The sequence below is a fragment of the Lasioglossum baleicum genome, chromosome 14, assembly GCF_051020765.1.
Source record: "Lasioglossum baleicum chromosome 14, iyLasBale1, whole genome shotgun sequence".
In the NCBI taxonomy this organism is placed as follows: Eukaryota; Metazoa; Arthropoda; class Insecta; order Hymenoptera; family Halictidae; genus Lasioglossum; species Lasioglossum baleicum.
In genome coordinates, this window is record NC_134942.1 from 7,665,041 (window position 1) to 7,687,375 (window position 22,335).

A 22,335-nucleotide genomic window follows, 5' to 3' on the forward strand; every position below is an offset into this window, starting at 1 on the left:
GCATTGTACAAAGAAAGTTTTCAAAAGCAATTTATTTGCGAATTACTAGGAACAAGGTAAGCAAATCGTAGCTCAAAAAATGAAGAAAAAAATCTACTTCCTCGTAGAAATAGTTATTAGTAATTAATTTATTTCAATTGCGAGTACAATTAATTCTTGCCGTTTTTGTCATAAGGTTTAATGCTAATTCCGGCAAGAATCATCTGCTCCGTAAGAGCCTCCGTACAGCGCCAAAGGACGTAGTGGCAAAATGCTCAAACTGTTGGACAAATTTTAGTTCAACTCCTTCATCCAGGTGGCGCTACATACCATTTCCACCAAAATCTGAAAACAGCGCCACTGAACGTAGTGGCGAAATGCTGAAACTGGTAGCCAAACGTTATCGACAGTGCATTGACACGTGGCGCCATCTGTGGGAATGAGCGGAACTAATATTTGGCTAACAGTTTGAGCGTTTTGCCGCTACGTCCTTTGGCGCTGTACGGAGGCTCTTACGGAGCAGATGATTCTTGCCGGATTTAGCATTGCGTCTTATGGGGAGAGCGGCAAGAATCATCTGCGGCTGCAGTAAATATTAAATATTAACACAATTGTTTAACAATGATTAAACTTTCGTGTATGATGTGGATGTAGAAAGTTCTTCTGAACAATTCTATACCTTCGGAATACTGTTTTAATCCTTGAATTGTCACGTTTCGATCCGTTTTCCGGGGTGCATTTTCCTATAGGGATGGTTTGCTTCGATTCTTCCACCGCTAGATGGTTGTAGTATTTCTATTCTTCGTTGGGTGGAATATTGTTTCGAAATTAGCAATAATTAGTCGCCAGTACGATAAATTTAAGATATGGGACTTATGCAATAAATTATTGGGACTTTCTTAAGTCCAAATTATCTTAAGTAACCAAAAAAAAAAGAATCATTTATTTAGTGTCACTTTGGTTTGAGATGAGAGTCACTCCTCTCCTCAATGAGCAAAAAGATGCGAATGAAATTGAAAGAATTCTAATTAGCAAGAGCAAACGAAACAGTGGAGGAGCCACGAACGAGCCAGTAAACAATGAAGCAACAACAGCGGGGGGCCGATCGATTCGACGACGTTAACAGTCCCAGAGTAGATTAGGAAGATTAGAAACGTTGTTCTCGTGTTTGGCGCGGCTGGGAATGCTCGCGAGCGCGTTCCCATTCGAATATTAAAATGATCCGGGCATTACTTTAATAAACCTGTCTTCTTTGTCCCCTTCGTCCGGGCAGCTTCTCTCCCGTGACTGTTCTCGAGGAGAGTTTCGGCGCAGCCAGTCGCAGATGTCACTGTACCCCTAATGAGCGCGCTATTTTTCACCAGTACTTTTATCCCGTTTATTGGCTGCCCGTTTCACAAACTGTCAGCCGGATATTAATCATTCCGCTGTTACGACTCTGCCTTTATTTCTTCCAAGGATAAAGAATGAAAAGGAACGGGGCCCGGGGGCGGGCGGCGAGGGGCTATCCGGCTACGAAAACCCGTATTCCTTCGTTAGCACCGGGGAAACGGCTCTAACACGACGGATTTCGTCGTCGTCGCAGCAATCTCTCAACCGAGATACCGAATTACGAACAACAACCACGGAGACGGTCGGTTTCGTCGAATTTTTATAAAAGACTCGCAGAGACTGTTAAAACGAAGAACCAAAATCTGGTAACTCTATTCATTAGAATTATACTTGTCGAGGCTATATGTACAGGGTGTGAAGAAATTATATGCCGCGGCCACCATAGCACGATTCTACATCTACGATCTGGTGCACAAACTGACATAAAAATCTCCCCGCAAAATTCACCAAGAACTTGAAGATGAGGTTAAAAAAAAAACAAAATATCTTTCTGGTAGCAACTCAACCGTTCTCTTAATAAATGATAATTGTTATCTATAATTGTTGCGACCTCTTCGTTGATAATATTCTTTCATTAATGTGGACTCATTTAGGTGGCCGCGATACATGTATAATTTCTTTACACCCTGTACTTCTACGCTTCTCAAATGTGGCCTCGATTGTTGTGCCAAAATCTAGACTATCGAATGAAATATTCGTTGAAGTACATAATTTCGTTGCAGCCAATCAAGATGCACGTCCGTCGTTTTATATATTTTTATACGGCGCCGATTGTTGATCGTGTGGGCCAGACAACTTTCGAGAGGACTTAGCCGGTGGTAGCGGCAAGTTCTAATTCAATTTGCGCCGATTAGTTCGAAAAGCTCGCGGCGAGTGAAATATTCGTGGAAGTAGTTTCGTTTGCCGGTTGTAGCCGGTGGGAATGTATCTCTGTCAATCGTCCGGACAGCCGAAACAGCGGCGATATTAGAATTTTAGCGATTTATAGGTTCGTTACGGATTCCGTTCCAAGGGAAACGGTCGGCGCGCGGCGTCGGTGACACGGGGGACAGACAGTCGAACGAATGGCCATAACGCGTTCTTCGTCGGAATATAAAAATCGAAGGGGAGCGAAAGAGAGAGAGAGAGAGAGAGAGGGAGATAGAAGTGCAGGGCCCCTGATGTATCAGGATTTATCCGAGGACAGATCGACGGAAAGATAGTTGGCCAATGAAAACGATCGCGCTCACGCGTGTACGCGTAACCCATCGGAGGGGCACGCGAGCCAGCCTCTGCGCGCTCGCGCTCTTCTTTCGCTTTCCCGTCGATCCCATAAAAGTCCCAATAATAATTTCTGATGTTTTCCGATGCAACACGTTTGATTTAGTGTCGGACATTTTGTGATCGCGTATCTGCCTCGTAAATCTCTCCGCGGTGGCGCCACTGCATAAAAATATCAAACGTCGATGTGTCCCGCGTTCAACCCCAATCCCGCGTAAAATATTGCCCGTGATTCCGCGCGACGGAAATAGCCTTTCATTCCGGCTGCCTGATAATTCCAGAATTTCGCGATTTATACCCGGAAAGGTTATAAAAGATACGGGCCGATTGCGTTGTTATTATTAATTGCTGCGCGCCGCACGATAAAGTGGAACCGTTTAGTTTTTCTCTCTTCCTCTCTCGCTCATTTTTTTTTCGTTGCTTTGTTTTCCGAGGGGGGACAAAAAAATACTCACGCGCGTACACCATATAGGGGGGGGGGGAAACGGAAAAACAAAACACCCCTCAAACGAATATCGGAGGACCAGACCGGAACGGAATATACGGTAAGATTATTCGGTCAGATTAATCGGTATTCAAATTGAAAACGTGCACCCTCTGCACCCCCACCTCTCTCGCTCTCTTTTCATCTCTCTCTTACGCACACCATGGTGCCCGCACTTTCCGGAGGAGACGGAAAAATAAAAAAGTCCCAGCGTCGCGGCCATCAACGTCTCTATCGCGTATACTAATTGCGCGGCGACTCACTGATTTCAGTATTTGCTTCCTGTCGTTTCGTGATTGATCGGATCCTACGGCCCGATAAACAATCGGACAGCTCCCGTTATTGCGGATTTATGTTCCTTTTTTCTCCCTCCCCGGTTCAATTATTTCCCCGTACGCCCCCGCCGTCGCCGCCTTTTGTTTTTTTCGCCCTCGACAGAATTAAATGTTGATTTTTAAGTTAATTGGACGCGAACACAAGCGGCGCGGCGTCGCGAACGAGACCACGCGACGCCGACCGGTCTCCGATGTTAATTTCGAGGCGAAATTATATTCCACGCGATGACGACAGATATCACGCGTTTCCCCGAATTACGAAAACTTTTCCCGAAAATATCAACCGGATCTTCTATTCGCGATCGAACGGTTCCCGGGCTCCATGAAGTACGAATTATCGTTTTTGAAACGGTTGGGAAATAATTGTTAATGACGAATTCATTTCCATTTGCGCCCGTAATCATGAAAGTGGTCTAAGTCGTGTGTTTCTTGTTTCGAGATATTAAAGGATTACACACACACACACACACACACACACATTTGAGGAAATTAAATAATATTTTTATATTATGTAACATTTTAATTTATAACTAAATTAATTATATGTATTAAAGTTTGAATTGACTTAGACCATTTTCAAAATTAACGCTAAATGAGTTCCATATAATGTGGAAATAACAAGCACCACCTGACGGTTCATTTTTGACAATATCGTAAAAGTTACATTGAATTAATTTAAAATGATGTGATGTGTAATAATCAGGAACTGTTATAACTAAAAAGGAAAAAAATCATAGAATAACAAGCATTTCATCGACTAAAATCGTATTGGTTACAAATAAGGATTATAAGGAACCGAAAATTTGTTCTCTTGTTGGCAAATGTTATCGTTGAGAGAAATTCATTTCGATCACTTATAGGTAACAGTTATCAATGAGAGAAATTTATTTCCATCGCTCATAACAGTTATCGATGGGAGAAGTTTATTTCGGTCGCTCATAACAGTTATCGATGAAGGAAATTTGTAACAGTTATTATTAAATAGTACAACTTTCAAATGGTAGACGACCAATCATTTTATAAATTTTTTATTAGTAAAATTAATTGCTACAATCAACATTCAATGTGACAAACAAACAAATTTTGGGTTGTTCTTATGGTTTGTTGATTCGTCTTGTTGTACGAAACCTTGTCAATGAATTTCACAGACTTGCTCCATCCGAAAAAGGGTAGACAACTCAATAATTAAATAAGCAACCAAAATGAATTTTCTCATCAATAGTTATTATGAACGGACCGAACGATTATTATTTTTGGTCCCTGCTAATAACTAGACAGCGAACTTTTATGCAAAATAAAAATTTTCCACCTGAATTGCAATTTTTCTTCGTAGTTTGTTTAATAGGTTGAAAATAATATATAACAGTATTTTAAAATTCTTCTAATAATTTTACCGTTTCAAATTGCACTTACTCATTTTTGTCATGAATGCATCAAATTCGCTGTGTAGTAATATCTGATAGACTCACTTCTTTTTAAATATTCACTTATACCACTTTCACAATTACAGGCACATTTTAATTTCCGTGAATAAATTACTTTGATTTCACAGACCAATCAAAGTATTGAAGAAGAACGCCCAAGGATCCGGGGACCATCAGGGAACGGAGAACCGCGAAATCGTTTCCGGATCGATTCGACTCGCGAATATTGGTTCCCTGTTCCACCAATGAGCTCCCCAGTCGCGCGACGTCACCAGGACGATTGCGCGAACGATAAGCAACGATGTTAATAAATAGTGTAGCACCGGGATCGGCGTAAATAGGGAATCGGCGAGCAGAGACCCCTATGGTTGCTCGGATCAGGGGTCGCGCGTGAAAACGGGGCGCTGCGTGTGCACTAATCACGGTGGAAAGGGTGCCGTGAGTTATGACTGCTCTATGATATCGATGCATCAATTTGACTAAACGAAGGATTAATTTAATAACAAGTCAGCAGACGAGTAGTCGGATGATAAATAGAGGAGGGAGGAACGGCAAACGATGCTTAGGGGGTGGAGGGTGCGAACCCCCCCAGACCACTCTCTCCGTGTCTCCTGTTCCTTTCTTTTCGCGTTCGATTCAGTCGACCACTCATGGCGAACATAATCTTCTGACTTTTTAAATGCGAATTCCACTTGCCTACCCTCGGAATTTGTTTCATTTATTTTCAAGTATCTCACTCGCATTCTTTGACTCTCTCTAGCCCAAATTTTACAATTATCTGAATATATGATAATATTGATTTTTTTAATGGCACGTTACAGGCATTCAAAGAAAAATTACGCAAGACTATTTGTTAATCGTACCTGTATTTGTTTAGTTTCGAGCTTGTCCATTCTTATGTAAATTTTATGTTAAAACTTTTTCTGTTATGTTTCTTTTTGTTTTTATCAGTTATAGTGTAAAAACTGTATACATGTGTATAAGAGGACCTCGGTCCGTATGGAATAATAATAATAAATTTGAGTAAATATCTGTAATGGAGCGCACATTATAAATTATAATGAGCAGCAACATTCGAACAAGAAATACAAATTGAAGCGCAATAGGGATCCGAATGGAGACCGGAAATATTTGAAGTGGGCCATCGTGCTCGTAGCTCAAAGATTTCGGGAATTCATTCGGAAAGGATCGAGACCATAGTCGGTTCGCAAACTTCGTTGACTGGAATAAAAAGATTGGAATTTCTTGAAGAAATACTTTTCGAAATTGCAGCGCTGCGGATAAAAATTGCAACGGCAGACAGCGTATAATATCAAAGATCCTCCCTCTCCCTCGCTCCGAGAGGTTGCGTGAAACGGATCCGGAGCCAAGGTCGTTCAATTTGCGAAACTGATGCAGTAAGTTAAGGGCGGTTAGGGTGTCCCCGGACAGGGGGAAAATCCCCTAGTTACAGCCGTAACAAAGTCAGCCGCTGCTTCAATATTGTCGTAATCGCCGTTATTATTGTACTGTCAATCATCCGTTATACCGGTGGAATATTCCCGAATGAAATTATTCGGACGATACGCCGGCGATTCGTCCAGGAGGCGCGTCATCTGGCGTGGTTGTTCCCGACTTATCATTTCTCTAGATAACAAATCATCCCTCTCCTTCGAAACATCATTTCCTCGGATCTAATTCGCCCGGAGGTCAGAATCGCGTTAGTTTTTGGCGGAGGGTTTATAAATATGCACTTAGCGAAACAACTATCAAGTCGTTAGGTGATTTTGCATATTTCGTGCGATGACAAAAAAAATGCTTGAAAAGTTAGAAAGCAGTTGACCGCGGATTTTATCCATTTATGACAAAAATGGGTGGATGTAATTTAAAACAGTGAAAACATTAAAACGATTTAAGAACATTTATATGTTATTTTTAATTTATTACAATTGTTACAGATAGGAAGAAATTTTTATATGGTTGCTGCATCTTGTAAGAGACAAAGAAAATTTTTATTTTGCATAAAGATCCGCTGTCTAGTAATAACAATGTCATCTATAAATTTCTGTGCGCAATTCCCTGAATTTCAACGACGCGCACGAGAGAGACAAAACTAAAAAGACGGAAATAAAAATACTGGGGAAGCATTCGAAAAAGGAAACACGCTTCGAAAATGACCAACACGTGGTCGTTTTTTCGGCAAAAAGGAAACGCTCAAAATTCGTGGACGGATTTCGACGGGGATCAACGAAGATCCTCGAGGAGCACGATTTTCCGAGAGGCAAACAGTTTGCGATTCTCGCGTGGTTTCCGGCCGTCCCCGCAGGTTCCACGAGTGTCGTTCACCCTTGTTCCATTCTCGCCGATTTAATCCCGGGTTCAGCACTCGATTTGATACGTTACACAGCGGTTTGTATGCCCTAACTCGCCTTACTCAACACGGTACACCCTGTTCGTATTACTGCTCCTAGGATCCGCCCCACGCCGGATCGCTTCATTTTGTTTCACCCTCGCTCCTCTCATTATCTCGTGCACCCTTACACCATCTCCCTCTCTCTGCCAGACCCTCTCCAACCCTCTCTTTCCCCGACAATCGGACGTCTTGCTCGTTTCTCGCGCTCGGATTCGAACCGTAACCCGCCTCCACCCTCGAATCCCCATTTTTCTCTTCGTCTCGTTCCTTGCCGGGCTCTCGCTATCGCGCTTAATGCTCCCCGGGATATCCGGACGTCTCACCCCCGTGAGGGGGTGTTCATCCCTCTTGCCTGTTACACCGGAGGAAACGAGACAACCGGCTCGCCGCGCGCTCCGCACTCCCGCTCTCGCATTTAAATTAGATTAGATAAGTTAATCAATGCGGTGTTCGAAGTAAAATCCGGGGATTTCGCCTCGTCAGGCTGGTTACCGAACGGAGAAATTATTGGCCTGGGATCGGGATCGGGATCGCGATCGCTCGATCTCGAAATCGCTCGAAACCAGCCGCAAACTGGGGTTCGAAACGGGACGCTTCACCGATATAAACCGCCAGCTAGGTTTTACCTTCGCGCGTGCCTCCGAGCGAAACACTCGCAGCGATACCGATCCCTGTCCCCTAACAGCGTGACTTGACGTTCTGCGTTTCTGCGACCATTTTTCATCCGGAAGCTTGTGTTGAAGCAGAACCGCATGATCGCCGGCTGATCATTATCAGAAAGTTAGTCTTCGAAAGATCGCCGGTTTTCTCTTCGACTTTCTGCCGATTTATGCTGCCTGTTTCGTTTCACCCCTTGCCGTAGCATTTTCTTTAGAGTTACAGTGATTAACACGTCTTCATCCTCAGGAATGTCGTAGAAAAGAAAAGAACATTTATAGTTTTCGTGTGGCTACATTGATATTTGATTGAATCAAATCTTATTTCATCGAAAATTCAAATCTTCGTCACGAGTCTGACTCGTTCGAAGACGGCTAGAGGTTAAGAGACACTTCCCGAGAAAGAACAGTCTTTTCTGGATCACCAGGACGGGGAAAAATTCTTGAACACGACTTGAACGTTATGAAACATGACTCGCTAGCAACATGTGATTTTACAAAATTACCTGTTTATTTCAAATACGACAGAACTTTCCCTCCAACCTATTGTTTATCGAATACGATTGAAATTCTCATCGACTTAAAAGTTGAAACGAATCTCCTTGCGGGATCCTAAGAATTTCTGAGGATCTAGAGACCGTGTCGAGCGGTTTCGAAAGAATCGTGACGCAGGAAGACGATCCTGGTTTCGGGGATCGCGCGGGTCGAATTGATTCCCCTTAATTAGCAGGGTGGTACGTCGGCGCGTGTTCCTTGACGGTTACATTCACGAGATGTTAATGGATCGCGTGGATTAATGGGACGCGACAGGCGCGAACGGTGAACAGGGAGGGAGAGAGAGTGAGAGAGAGAGAAAGGGGGTGGGGTACGGGGATGTGTACAGCAAAGCATAGGATTGCAGAGAGGGGGTGGGAGAGGGTGCGTTTAACGCGAGTACGACGGTTCTCGGTCGATTCTGGGGGAAATTGGTAAACTTGCTTTGTACTTAGCCGGTCGCCGGGAGAATCTATTAGCTCGATATCGTTTCGTTTCGAGCGCAATCTCCCCGGGCGCGGGCGGCTGGCGTCGCCTTCGTCGGCGTCGCCTCTCGGAGAGCACTCTCGCGCTTACCGAACTTTTTGCCATTTTTCTTGCGCCGGTTCTCGTTAAGACAATTTATATTCTATTTCTGTAACGCGGCAGACAGAGAGTCCGACTTTGCCCGCCCCCTTTTACTTCAACCCCCCATCGTCGCCGTCCTCTTTTCTACAGCAGTAGCAGCAGCAGCACCCCCTCGTGCTCTCTCGCCCCCACCCCTCCCTCTGTCACGCGGGACTGCGCCAACTTTTTTCATATTCCAATTAGAATATTTTTCATTGATTTAAAGCCGGCCCAGCGCAAATATTAACGGCTTAACACCGCGATAAATTCGTGCTGCCAATGCGCCTCCGGATATATCTCGCCTGTGCATTTCTCTCCCTCTCTCCAGGAGGAGAGAGTGGGGCAGGGAACGACGACGACAGGCATAAGGACCGCCGGGGTTACCTACCAATGCTAACTTTATGACTCACGAAAACTCTCGTAACATTAATCACTGTGCCGTATATTTGAAATCGATACCAGTTACGAAAATGCCCGATCCCCTTGCTCTGCCCCCACCTCCTCATCCTCCTCCTCCTCCCAGGAGCCACTCCGCCCCCAACGCCCCGCTTCGCACCCACCGACCGCCCCTTGTTCTATTGTTTTTACACCGGTTTATCGCGTTCCGCACGGCTACTTCGCTTAAACTCCGCTCCCGGAAATATCAGACTCGCAACAACCGCCGCGCCGCCTCCATGAAGACGGTCCCCGATGCCAAACTGCATTCCACGCCACTTCCGTTCCCGGTTCACTCCCGACCAGATTGCGAGGATCATCTGATTCAATGTTCATTTTTAACCGACTTCGAAAAAGGAAGAGGTTACCCGATTTGATCTGTATGTGTCTTTTTTTTTGTATGTTTACCGATTAAACCGAGATGGATGGACCAATCGGAACGAAATCTTTTGCATTTTGTAGGGTATGTCTCCTGATTGGTCTCTTGAAAACAAATTTTCCATTTTTTCATTCTTTGCGGTTTTTATTGCAAATAACCAATAAGACCGAAAAACCATCCTACGGTGTTCTACAGATTCTGCTCGTTTCACTAAAACGTGTGAAATAAAAAAATTTTATAAAAAACGCACTAAAAAGTATGAAATAATTTCCATTTAATTTATGTGAACACACACGAACTTAAACACGATACAATCTTTTCGGAGGCGGCGCAAAATTGAAAATTTTCGAGACTGTAAATTACGAAAATCCTTAAATTCTTCTACGTGCTCTCACATATTAATGTATCTTCTCTTCCCATCTACTAATTTGCAAGTCCATCATATTCCAATGAAATCATAATCAGCAACATCTGTCATTTGGAAAATTTAGAATTTTGCGCCGTCTCTCTCTTTCTCCGAAAAGATTGCATTGTATAATATTTAAGTTCGTGTGTATTCACATAAATTAAATGGAAATTATTTCATACTTTTTAGTGCGTTTTTTCGAAGTCGGTTTAACTTTTTTTTAATAAACTTGATTCAGAAACTTGTGCACAAAAATCAATTAGAAGTAAATTGCGTACAAAGGAAGAAGTTGCAAGGTGAGTCTGTGAATCATTACTTATTTGAATGTACCAAAAGGCGTGTAGTTATTACTAGACTGCAGATGTTTATGCAATTTCCAATTTTTATTAGCAAATTTTAAGAAACTGGAATGGAATAGAATCCTATTTTTCGTGGGAATAGTCTTTGTAGATCTAGGACAAATAGAAATCGAACTGAATCCCAATGCAGTGCACGAAAGAAAAAGTTGTGCCGGTTTTTTTTTGCTGTGAATTACTATTTCTTGGCTTTTTTCAACGTTTTTTGTGCGGCGCAAATTTCATTTCGAACGAAGTCGTGAAAAGTCATATCACTCAATGCGTTGCTAATAAAAAACAGAAATTCTACGAGCATGGGATCTTTTACCCTTTGCCTTACAATTTCGTGTCTGACTCGTGATGAAGATTCTGAACAGATTCTGATAAAAATGTATGTTAATAATTTCCTTTAAACCAAAATAAAATTCTATTTTGATTTTGTTAATATACAGCTGTTGGAGAACATACAGGCATACAATTTATATAAATTTTCTCCTTTTTTAGTAAATTACGATCTTCAAAAAAGTTCTAATCACTGAAACCGGAAAGTAAATCGTAGGGCATAGGGCAAGGGGTAAGTTAAGTTACCCGAAAAATCGCAAGTGATAATAGAACAAACTGTCCTAAAACTTATTCTAAATTGAGAAAACTAAATGACTTTTCGAACGACCTAATAGTTGAAGGGGTGGATGGATAAAGGTGTTGAGTAACAAATTGTTTGTTTCCTGTAAAAGAGTTTTTAGCGAGGTATGTTGTCCTTTTTTGATGAGGATGGGTCGATGAACTGATAATAATCAAAATACACGAGGACGATCCAGCATGTTTTCATGAAAATGGTCATCATCGCCTTTCGAGAAAATTCCAAACTACCTGTGCAAGCCTCCAACGTCTGCCGGTGCGATGCCGTTGATCGTGTCGGCTAAAAACCACGTGGCTCGGGTGTCTTCGCGTTGATTGATGACCGCTGCGCCGATCATTACGACCCTTCTGTGTCGTTATGTATCAATGGACCTGGTAGTTCCGGTAATTTTCGTTTCTGATTTATCTGGCCGCGCCGACAAACGTCTATTAACACCGGAGAACATTGAGAAATTAACTTTCCGAATTCCGGTCCCAAAATCGAACCTTCTGCCGAAAAGATTGCAAAATTGAAACTTGAAGTCAGAGTTGGGCATTAATCGTTTAGAATTTTAATCAAGATTGATTGATTAATGTGCACGATTAAAAAAGTAATCATTGAAACATCGGCGATTGATTCAATCGATTGATGAAGTTAATCGCCATGCGGTCTATCCATAAATTGTAATAAGAAGGGAGGATAGGGACAGAGAACGGAGATGGGAATTGACAGAAATATATCTCAACAAAAACTCTCAGTTTACATTTTTTTCAGTATTCATACAGTTTTGATTCCGTATTTCATTTCGAAGTTTCAGCAGTTAATCATTAATCAATTATCCGATTGACGATTAGAATCGAAAGGAATGTAATCGTTAACCGCAATTAACGACGAAAGTAGGAGATTAATTATTAATTGCGATTAACGATTGAAGTAGAAATTTATTTGTCAATCACTGATTAAACTTTGGCCGAACTGTGCTTGAAGTTTGCGACCGTAAAAAATGATTGTGAAGAAACTGGGCCTGGAATCAGTGGAGATATTTACAGGGTGGGCGGAATAAAGGGTACGCAGTGTGCTTGATAATTACCATAATATGTGTTCCATTTATTAAATTGGAGATATAATACACAAGCGATAGATAACACGTATGTATAATTTATACAATACTTTATACAGATTGTCTCTATCCTTCGCTTAGCGATTTTACCTAAATACTGTACAGCGATGTCGGGATACTCGAGTATGCAACTGAGCGCGTATACGCTGTGTACCTGGCGTTCGAGGACATTGTTTTCATTTTCACAAATTCGCAAATTCGCTCGTCCGGGTTTCTTTTTCTGATGACAACGATTTCCCCGAGTCCTCGGGACGTTCATACATATTTATACGTGTACGTCTACGTTCCTATTTCTTGCGTTCGCCGGTTCTTTTCTCTGTTTAAATCAATAGGGTGTTACCTACGTTAGCGGGTGGCGCGGAAGTAACCGAGCGAACCAGCGGCCTCGCGATACTCGAATAGCGAGCTACACGTCGAGTTCGCGGCGATAACAATCGTCCACACGGTAATACTTTGGCGGGAGAACTTTGGTCCCGTCCCTTCTCCCTCCAGACGTAACTTAAACTCGAATATTTACAGAGGTCTGACCAGTCGTCGGACCGGACGCGTCCGTTTTAACCCCATTTCGCCCGGTTCTCTGCGGGGAGTATCTACAAAAAGATTCGAACAGGAAACGAAGAGAAAAGGGGAGGTCTCGCCCGGGTCGCGAGCCGCGTTCGCAAGCCTTACTTCCGAGCCACCCGGTGTGCTACATCGGACTCTTACTAAGTATGTTAAATATCACATTCACGTTTATCGTATCTACAGAATATACAAAGGCGCCTGTCCGCCGGATTCACCGGCTCGTTGGATGGACGAACACGTACAGACCCTAACAGATATCAGTCTTAATGAAAAAACATTGTTGAAGGCTGACCGAGAAAATATCGGATGATTGCATAAGTTCGTGGCCGATTTGAAAATAAAATTCAGTGGCTAAATTCAATGGCGGCTCAAGTCAAGGAGCCCCAAGCGGTCAAAATTTTGGGGCCCTCAAACTCAAGTTGGAAATAGAAGTTGCAAGAAAACTCTCATAAACTTATTAACAAGAAAGAAATGCAATGAACAATTTCAGACCGTTCCACATTAAATTTTATCTAAAAATTCATAAATTTATTTAAAATTCGCCGCTTAGTCCGCTTACTACTTGTTAGATCCGCTACTGGCTAAATTTTAAAGAATACAACTTTATTGATCAAATTAGAAAAGAATGGTGACTGTATAATTCTTTTTTACACTCTGCCGTGCAGTACAGTTTGCGACATCTATGAAAATCGGGCACGAACTTATGCAATCGTCAAATATTTGTAACAATTAACCCTCCGCCGACGAGAACATTTTCCAACTTATTTTCCATCGAAGTACAGTAGTGCCTTGATACACGTGAAAGAGATGCACACGATATTCATACAAAATTTAATTTCGCTGTTTTGTGAAACGTTTACCAACATGTTCGTGACAGTTTCACATCGTTCTTCGAACTGATTTCGTGGAACCTCGATTATCCGAACTGGAGGACCCCCATATACGTAGTCGGCGGAGGGTCAACGAACTGTTACAGAAACATTGTAAATAATTGATTACTAGACTGCGGATTGAAAAGAATTTAAGAATGCAGATAAAAAAGTACTAAGTACTATTTCGCTCGGGTCTGCAGATCTGTTCACTCCGTCTGCCTCGCAGCATCTTCGTCTCCTTCGACCATTGACTTGCTCGACAGCGAGCAAGTCTCGTGCAAGCACGACGTTCAACGAGACATTCTAAGGCAGGACGACGCCATTTTCTTCGTCCGCTCTCCCTCGATTATTTACAAGTCTGACTAGATTCGCGAAAACGGGACTCATTGGCGCACTTAACACTAAATTACGCACGAACTGCGGCGGTAGTTCCGCGGATGTCCGAAGGGAAAGGGTTGTTCCCTTTTGCAGGAATGGTTCGATATCCTGCGAACGATTTATAATACGACACGTGGAACTTTATACAATTTGTAGCGCACGTACGATGTTTAACAGAGTTTCCATACGGTTTTCCTTTATTTTTGTGTGATCGAAAGCGGGCAGAGAAAGAGATTTTCCTCGATTCTCTGCAGAAAGTTCCACGGTTCGATGATCGTTCTCCGCCGATACGGTACGCTGCTCGTCATCAAGCGTACGAATATCTTGGTACAAATATATACAGACGACGGTTGCTTCCTATGAGCATCGAGAACCCGCTTCGAGACGGAACGGAAAAATCTGAGCATCGTGTCGAGAGACGCTCTTCAATTTCTGATAAGAACCAAGCTCGCCGCTACGAATCCCTTTCCGGCTCGTGCAAAGAACATCCCGGAAGGAAGCAATTCCGAGCGCTATGCGAATCGATTGTTTCGACGGCGGAATGAAATTTTCCAAGCCTCGATCATCTCTCCGCGCGATAATCTATTTTTGAATAGGTGCCTACCTAGCGTACTTCTCTCTCTCTCTCTCTCTCTCTCTCTCTCTCGTCGTCTTTCTTATACATTAATATCGTCTTGTTACTCTTTTTTACACTTTCTAATGCCTGTATTGTTGTTCGAGCTCCCTTCTCAGCCTTTTCGCGGCAGTCTCGCTGTTCCCGTCGCCCTCCGTGTCGCTGCAGCCGTCCTCACCCTCGCCGACGACACCCTCCACCTCTTCTTGCCGCCTTTTCGCCGTCGCCATTTCGGCCGCGTGCTTTTTCCGCCATTTTGTCCTCCTGTTCTGGAACCACACCTGAAACAAGAGTCCTCCGGTCAGTACTCGTTCCGTTACCCTTCAAGTACATCCCCTAATTCTACACGCGTTTCAAAGGCTTCCATTTTCTTCGGGTGGGTACTACACAAATTTTTATTTCTCTGAAATCGATAGATGAATAATAAACATCGAAATGCTGCTGTTCTCTTCGGGGGTGTACTACCATAAATACTAAAAATTAAACAGAGAGAAAAATCATTCTTCAAGGGTGGTATTTCGAGATAGAGGTATCAGTATTATTTAAAAATTAATTTTTTCAATGTACACGCAGCATTTAGCTAGACTCCATACACAGAAGGGGATGAATCAGATAGCAAAACGGAGAGGCAGGGGGTGGCTCGATCAAAAACAAGCGAATCGCGCGGGGTAGTAGTAACAATTTTTAGGAAGCAGTTCGTGGAACAGATTCTCCCAGGAATCTTTTTGCTCGTTGTTTCCCAGTCGACGGGGTTACCGAAAGCAGTAGCATGATTGCGGGAGGGGTGGTTTGAAGAGGAATCGACGTTTCTCTCGCGGGGGCTAGCGATGCCAGCCGTTTCCGAGAGAAAGAGAGAGAGCGTCCGGGCACAGTCAATCTCTCCAGATTGTCTGGCTTCCTTTCTCTCCGTTATCTTAATTCCCCGAGTGTTTTAATTTTCATCCGAACAGCTATTAACTTTTACGGCTGGCCGTTTACTTTTTAATTCGTTTACCGCCTTGGTGCGCGCTCGCGAGCCAAGCAAAACGGGACGAGCGAGCGAGCGTTCTCTCTCTCTCTCTCTCGCGCGCGCGCGCTTATATCTTTAATTTAAGCTCTCGACTTGGCGGCCATTGAACAAGCCTGCGGATTGGCGAGAAAAGAGAGGGGTGGTTGCCGGTGGTTGGCGGAGGCGGGGGTGGAGTTTAGTGGGGTCACGCGGCGCCTAGCACGGATAGAGGGTGGTTTGTGGGTGCAATCGCTACGCTCGAGTCTCGCCGCTCCCCTGACGCCCGTTACGTTAATTAAATACATTGTTGCGGGGACACAGACTCCTGCCCGCGTATTTCGAGCTTTATAGATGTACCACCTTAAGTCGCTGTCCTCTTTCCACCATCCTCCGCTCTTTTCTTTCCCCGAGAACGTTTCCCTCCGTTTTCATTCGGTCGAATAATAAGTTTGGTCCAATTTCAAGGTTACGCAAGACGCCGGACACAGTTCCCAGGGAAATGTGGATCGCGATAGACCCGCATTTGCAAATTTACATTTTTTACCATCTACTGGCCCGACTCCGGTCGCATTAACCTAACAGCACTTCGGTTTTTTCGTTTTTCTGTACTCGTTTCATCGATTCGCACACGTGCACCAACTAATGCACGGTTAAATATTCGTTCTGAATCTTAATCATCTAAATGAGCGGTGGCAGAAGAGTGGGCCTGCGTCGTGTAAATTTAATCGTGCACTACTGTTATTACTGTTCACTGCTTGTCTGATTCAATATTATATGTCATAACCGTATATAAAAAGATATATTTAAAAAACTGTTTAAGAACCACGCTTGTATTAAAATGCACAATTTTTTCCTGGTTCTCCATAAAATACCGAATCCAGTTAAATGATTAATAATACTTTTCCAGGAAGTTTTGGGCAATAGTTCAAAATTTCTTCTGTTATAAAATTAGTGTCGGAATAGATAGAAAAGTTTAATATAAATTTAAATAAAATTACCATTTATTTGTTATTATTATTATTAATATAAATTATTCGTAATTATATATAGTATATATACGTAATTAATATAAATTTAAAGAAAATCGACATTAGTGACCACAAAAATAAAAGCCTGGAGCACCCACGAAAATCACGTCAATACATGTAGTTTAACGCTCCACGCTTTTATTTTTATAGTCACTAATTTCATGATTTTATATGTATGAATTTATATTAAATTTTTCTATCTGTTCCGACACTAATTTTATAACAGCAGAAATTTTTAACTAACTGCTTAAAATTTTGGGGAAAAACCAGGATAAAAATTATTTTCTCCTTTTTAGTGCATTTTAAAAAAGTTTTTTTTATATATTTCATGTTCTACTTTTATTGTCATCTGAAGCAAGTGTGTATACCAAATTTCAGCAAGATTGGACTATGGGAAGTGGTTTAAAGTTCGATTAAAAAATTTGACGCATACAACACGGCAAGTTAATATTTTAAAATAAGCGTGGTAAAAAACGATAGCTCATACCAAAAACGCCTCCGCTAGAATTTAGAGTGCCGAAACATAAAAACGTCCAGATCGGAAAGGCGTGAAAATTCTCCAGTTGAATCTCCACCTTGGCTGACCGTAGGTAATTGATAAAATCCGAAGATCCGAGGGGCGAGAGCATCCCTTATCAAGGATCGGGCGAGAGAGAAATATTTCCGGGGTTGGTTGGCCGACTCAATAATTCGTTCGATGTCCCCGCACGATATGTTGATCGCGGCTGATCGATCGGACGTTTTATCGTCGCCCGCAATAAAAAAAAAAGAAAGGAAGAAAAAGCTCGGCGAGTGGAGGGGGTTAGCGAAATGAAAAAGAAAGCTGGAACTGAAACGGCCAGGGATAAATTTTTATCGGCAGTCCGCGAAGACAGTGTGACACCCGACTCGGATTCTGGATTGAAAGTCCAGGCTCGTTCCCGAGATCAGAAATTCGATTTTCATTTACGAGCGGCGTTGCCCGAGGATCGCGACTCGACTTTTAAGGGACGCGTTTTACGTCCGAGCAACAGTTCCGACATCTTCATCCCGCAGGTTTTTCGACGTACTTCCGGACACACGCGGGGGGTTCATTAAAATCTTTCTCTATCGTTAGAAATGATCGTAACAGGCGAACGGATAGCTGGAGTCGCAGCGGTCGCTCGTGTTTCCTCTATTTATTGGCTGGCGTGTTCGGGCAACGTGTATAAAACGGACGGACGATTCGATGATAAACGGCTTGGCCGCGATTCGATTTATCTTTATCTCGAACGAAACGATTCTCTCTGTCCTCCGCACACGCACACGCTCCGTAAGAATTGATTTTCGGATAACGCCGGTGGAGGCGCGCGCTGTTTAACCAGGAATTACCTCTAATTTAATAGACCGTAATGGGGCCAAAACGTGACGCAAGTACCCGATAATAACCCATTAAAATCTCCGCGCTTTACATGCCCTCAAATTGAACGATAACATTAGAACGGCCGATTAAAACCGTCCTGGCCACGCGCAATTGCCCGAAGAAATTCGTTTTGTACCCCGCTGCGCAAAACTGAAATAATTAAAAAATAAGCAAAATCGCCATTCCGCACGGCGACGTGTAATTGGGTGTCGGTGGGCCCGGTGACAAGGGGGCGGATTCTATTAACGAGCATCGGATCGGCGTTAATAATCGCGAAGCCGCAAACCTGGCTCGCAGATGTGAAAAAAAGCTAAGCTCGCGACCCCTCAAAAATGGCCACAGCTGAGTCTGGTCCGCTACAAATCCCGGGCCGTAAAAAAATGTACCAGGTCTCTCTCTCTCTCTCTCGTCGGGGGCTGGGATAATGCGCGAGATTTGGTTCGGCATTTTCGGGATTTTTCCCGGCGAAGAAATATAGTGGTGAAATGTAAATGCAGAGGAAGATCTTCCCGGCGAGTCATTCGTCTTGTTTTTGAACGCATTAGTCACGCAGCCGTTGCTCGCAAACGTGAACGCCTCCCCTAACTCGTGCCCGCGCACCCCTTCGCCTTAGCTGCTCGCAACTGTTCGATTTATTAAATCAGGATTATCTAAGCCCATTACTTTGTCCTGTAAAGCCAGATACAAAACCGCATTTATAACTGCGCAAAGCCCTTATACCGGAGTGTCGATCTCTCTGTCTCCCTCGCTCGCTCTGCACCACCCCCCTCTGACACTCTGTTTCCCTCTGGACAGTCTCTCTCGCTCTCTCTCTCTTCGCGTTTCGTTCAACATCCCCTCTCGGACCAGGTCGTAACAGATAATACCGACGGTATCTGATCTCGTTGATATCGCCGGATAATTTACTATGCGAAAGATTACACGCGTGACTCACATCTCGATACGCGATCCAGAAAATTTACATGGACACGCGTCGCGTCGTTTCGCGGACAACCACCCTCCGCGAAACTAGACGCCCGGCGAAATGCAATCTGATCGCGCGACGATTGAAACGCCCCTGTTAATTCGATTGCTGCTTGATCTACTTTCCGCCATTGTTCGTTGCAAATTTGCTGTTACGCGCAATTGCAAAAGCAGAATTTCTGCGAACGGAAAAGAATCGAAGGCATTCCGGTGTTATTTATAAAAATTCGATTGGAATTCTCGGAGAGGACGACACTCTCTCCTCGGATTTCCTTTCCAATTCAGATTTTCCGTCCTGTCAAATTTCCCTGGGCATCGTTCAACAGTGTTCTTCTCCTCGACTTTTACTTTTTCCTGTTCTATCATTCCGCGCTGCTGCGTGTCCACTTTTCCCGTCCGCCAATAAAACCCGCCCCCCGGGGTGTTTCCCGGGGAAGAGAAAGACGTAATCGAGGACTCGATGATTAAATCGAGAGCCCCCCCTCGACGCCCGAAACATCGAATATTAATGACGCCCGGGCTCGGAGAGAGCGAATGGATAAAAATTAAAGGCGACGGTCTGTTCTCTCTCTTTTTCTCTCTGTCTCTCTCCCTCTCTTTCGCTCTCGGTGTCATTTAATTACGCGGAGGCCGAGCGGTGTGTTCGATTCACTTTTCTATGCATCGATCGGCTCGACCGTAATAAACCAACTGCGCCCGGGCTTTTTATCGGGTTCGCATATCATCGGAAACTACCGGATAAATTCATCGGGAGGTGGATCAATGAGGCCTTAATGAGATATATTACCAAATGAGAGTGTTTATATTGAATGCGGTCGGCGTGGTCGCGGCTGGCTAAGCACCGATCACGCACGTTGCGGATCTAGACCGTCCTCGAAATTAGCGTCGTTATAACAACAAAACAAATGACCATTAATCAACAGCGCCGTCCTAATTCTCGTCCCCACTCCCCTACTAAAATTTCCTTTCGATTTCGCACGCGACTATTTTTAACGAACCGTTTCCACCATTCACATTTTACACAATTCACGTTTCAAAATGTCTTTTGGAAGAATCTTCTCTCACAGATATATTTGACACAGTGTGGTTCAGACGTTTAAAGTTACGAACGACGTCAGACCCAGCGAAGTAGACTCGTTCGGCCAGAGATTAATGCTATTCAAAGGTCCCGGAGAGTCTCCGTAATGGATTCAGAATCGTGTCGCAGAATATCCACCGATTTCCTGCGCACCGGATAGCGGAAAAATGAAATTCATCCGGCGCGGCGGCGCGGATCGGCTCTTGGAGCGCGCGCGATGCTTAATGACGCGTGGAGAATCGTGCTCGACACTGACTCGGACGCCTCGCGCGTCATTGAGCCCGCTTGTCATTCAAACGGCTCCGTTTTATCGACGCGTCGCAATAAATTTTTCAGGTCGGCCGCGCTTTCGCCGAATTTCCACGAATTTCCACCTTTCGCGACTCTTTCGAGCCACCTTCCGCCATGCTTTTCACGCTCCCTGTAGAATGGAAACATTGCTGTCTTCAACCAGGGTTGCCGACCAGAGTTGGGCAACAATTTAATCAATGAGTGACGAATAAATTTCTACTTCAATCGTTAATCGCAATTAATAATTAATCTCCTACTTTAGTCGTTAATTGCGGTTAACGATTACATTCCTTTCAATTGTAATCGTCAATCAGATATAATTGATTAACTGCTGAAATTTCGAAATGAAATACGGAATCAAAACTATATGAATACTGAAAAAAACGTAAACTGAGTTTATCATTAAATTATGAACATTGAATTTTCAAATATAGCCACGAAGATAAATGAGGAAGAAAGAAAATTCATTTTAGAGTGTATCGAGGTGTATCAGAGTTACTTGCAAATTTTCATGAGTGTACTAATTTCTTTTTTTAAACCATTCCTTCATCCACCTGCGCTTCTTTTTCTCCTTTTTTAAAGCTACAACTAATGCAATTGCCACACAACTTGCTTTCTTTTTATTCCACATGTTAACTGCAGTATCATCAGTCGTGCACTAACTTATTGGGCAATAATATTGTCTCGTGTGGGCGAGCCAGCAATATATTGCACGATAATATTGATCATCTAGGGGCCGCTTTACCTTTTTGTACATGAAAAGAATTTTCTGGGAAAACCAGGTATGTTATGTCTAGACTGGTGATCTTGACGCAAAATAAAAAATGTTTGCATTGATTGCAAGACACAGAAGCCAAATAAAAATTTCATTCTTCTTTTAATTATCTTATTAAGGTGAAACTAGTACATTGGTGGCCTTAAATCTTTTCAATACCTCCACTCTTTTAAATTGTTCGTGCCCATTTTTGTCATAAATGCATAAAATCTTGAATGAATGTCTTGGAATTGTCTGGAGACTGTATTATTATTTTTTTGTACACGAAAAAAAAGTTCCTGGGAAAGCTAGCTATGACAAATGTTATGACAAGTGGTTGCACACTATACTATTTTTTGTACGTGAAAAAAAGTTTTCCTTGAAAAAGCAGGTATGTTAAATGGTTTTTCAGTGGAGAATGTCTTGGAATTTTATCGGAAAGCAGGCAACCCTATCTGCAACCTCTAAAGTAGCTTTTAATATTTTTAAGGTTATTTGAACATCATTAGAAAAATGCGAGCAATTAAAATGGAGAAATTCGATCACACCCAGCGTCTGTTGCGACAATTGTTATTGGAAATGATTGCAGGAGAGAATACGTCGTTCTAATCTCTGCGGCAGCTTATTCCAGCAGCTCGATCATAATCCAACGCAATAGGAACGACAGGAAAGTCTGTGGTCGGCCAACAGACGTTCGCAAACACGCAGCTTCGAACCTAGTATCGCCGCTTGTGTTGATCACTGTCGTTCGCCGCAGCGTCAACAACGAAATCTATGCCGATCGTTAATTTCCGGCTCGCAAATAGCGGATTCGTGCAAACAGGAAACATTGTAACGCGACGGATTACACCGGACGTTGAGCGGTAACGCGGCTGTGCGATCCTTCCTTATTATACAACGCTGGCATCAATTTCTTTTCATTTGTCACGGGATGGAAGCAGACTTGAATAAAGCAAAACTCGTTTACTCATCAAGAACAAAATCTTCACGATTTAATCTTGGATTTTATGCATTCTGAGCGGATGTAATTTCAAACAATAGAAAAAAATGTTCAGTCTGCAAAATATAT

The 22,335-nt window shown here is 43.1% G+C and overlaps 1 protein-coding gene across 1 annotated transcript in view; it reads right to left on the minus strand.

Annotated features, from left to right (window-relative positions):
- Positions 1-12,321: 12,321 nt before the first annotated feature.
- The window catches only part of Hgtx (HGTX homeodomain transcription factor), a 34,688-nt gene continuing 24,674 nt past the window's right edge, over positions 12,322-22,335 (minus strand). Inside the window, exon 4 of the mRNA XM_076438087.1 lies at positions 12,322-15,064. Within this exon, the coding sequence (XP_076294202.1) occupies positions 14,867-15,064 (198 nt within the window). The 3' untranslated portion in view covers positions 12,322-14,866. The remainder of the gene's footprint in view (positions 15,065-22,335) is intronic.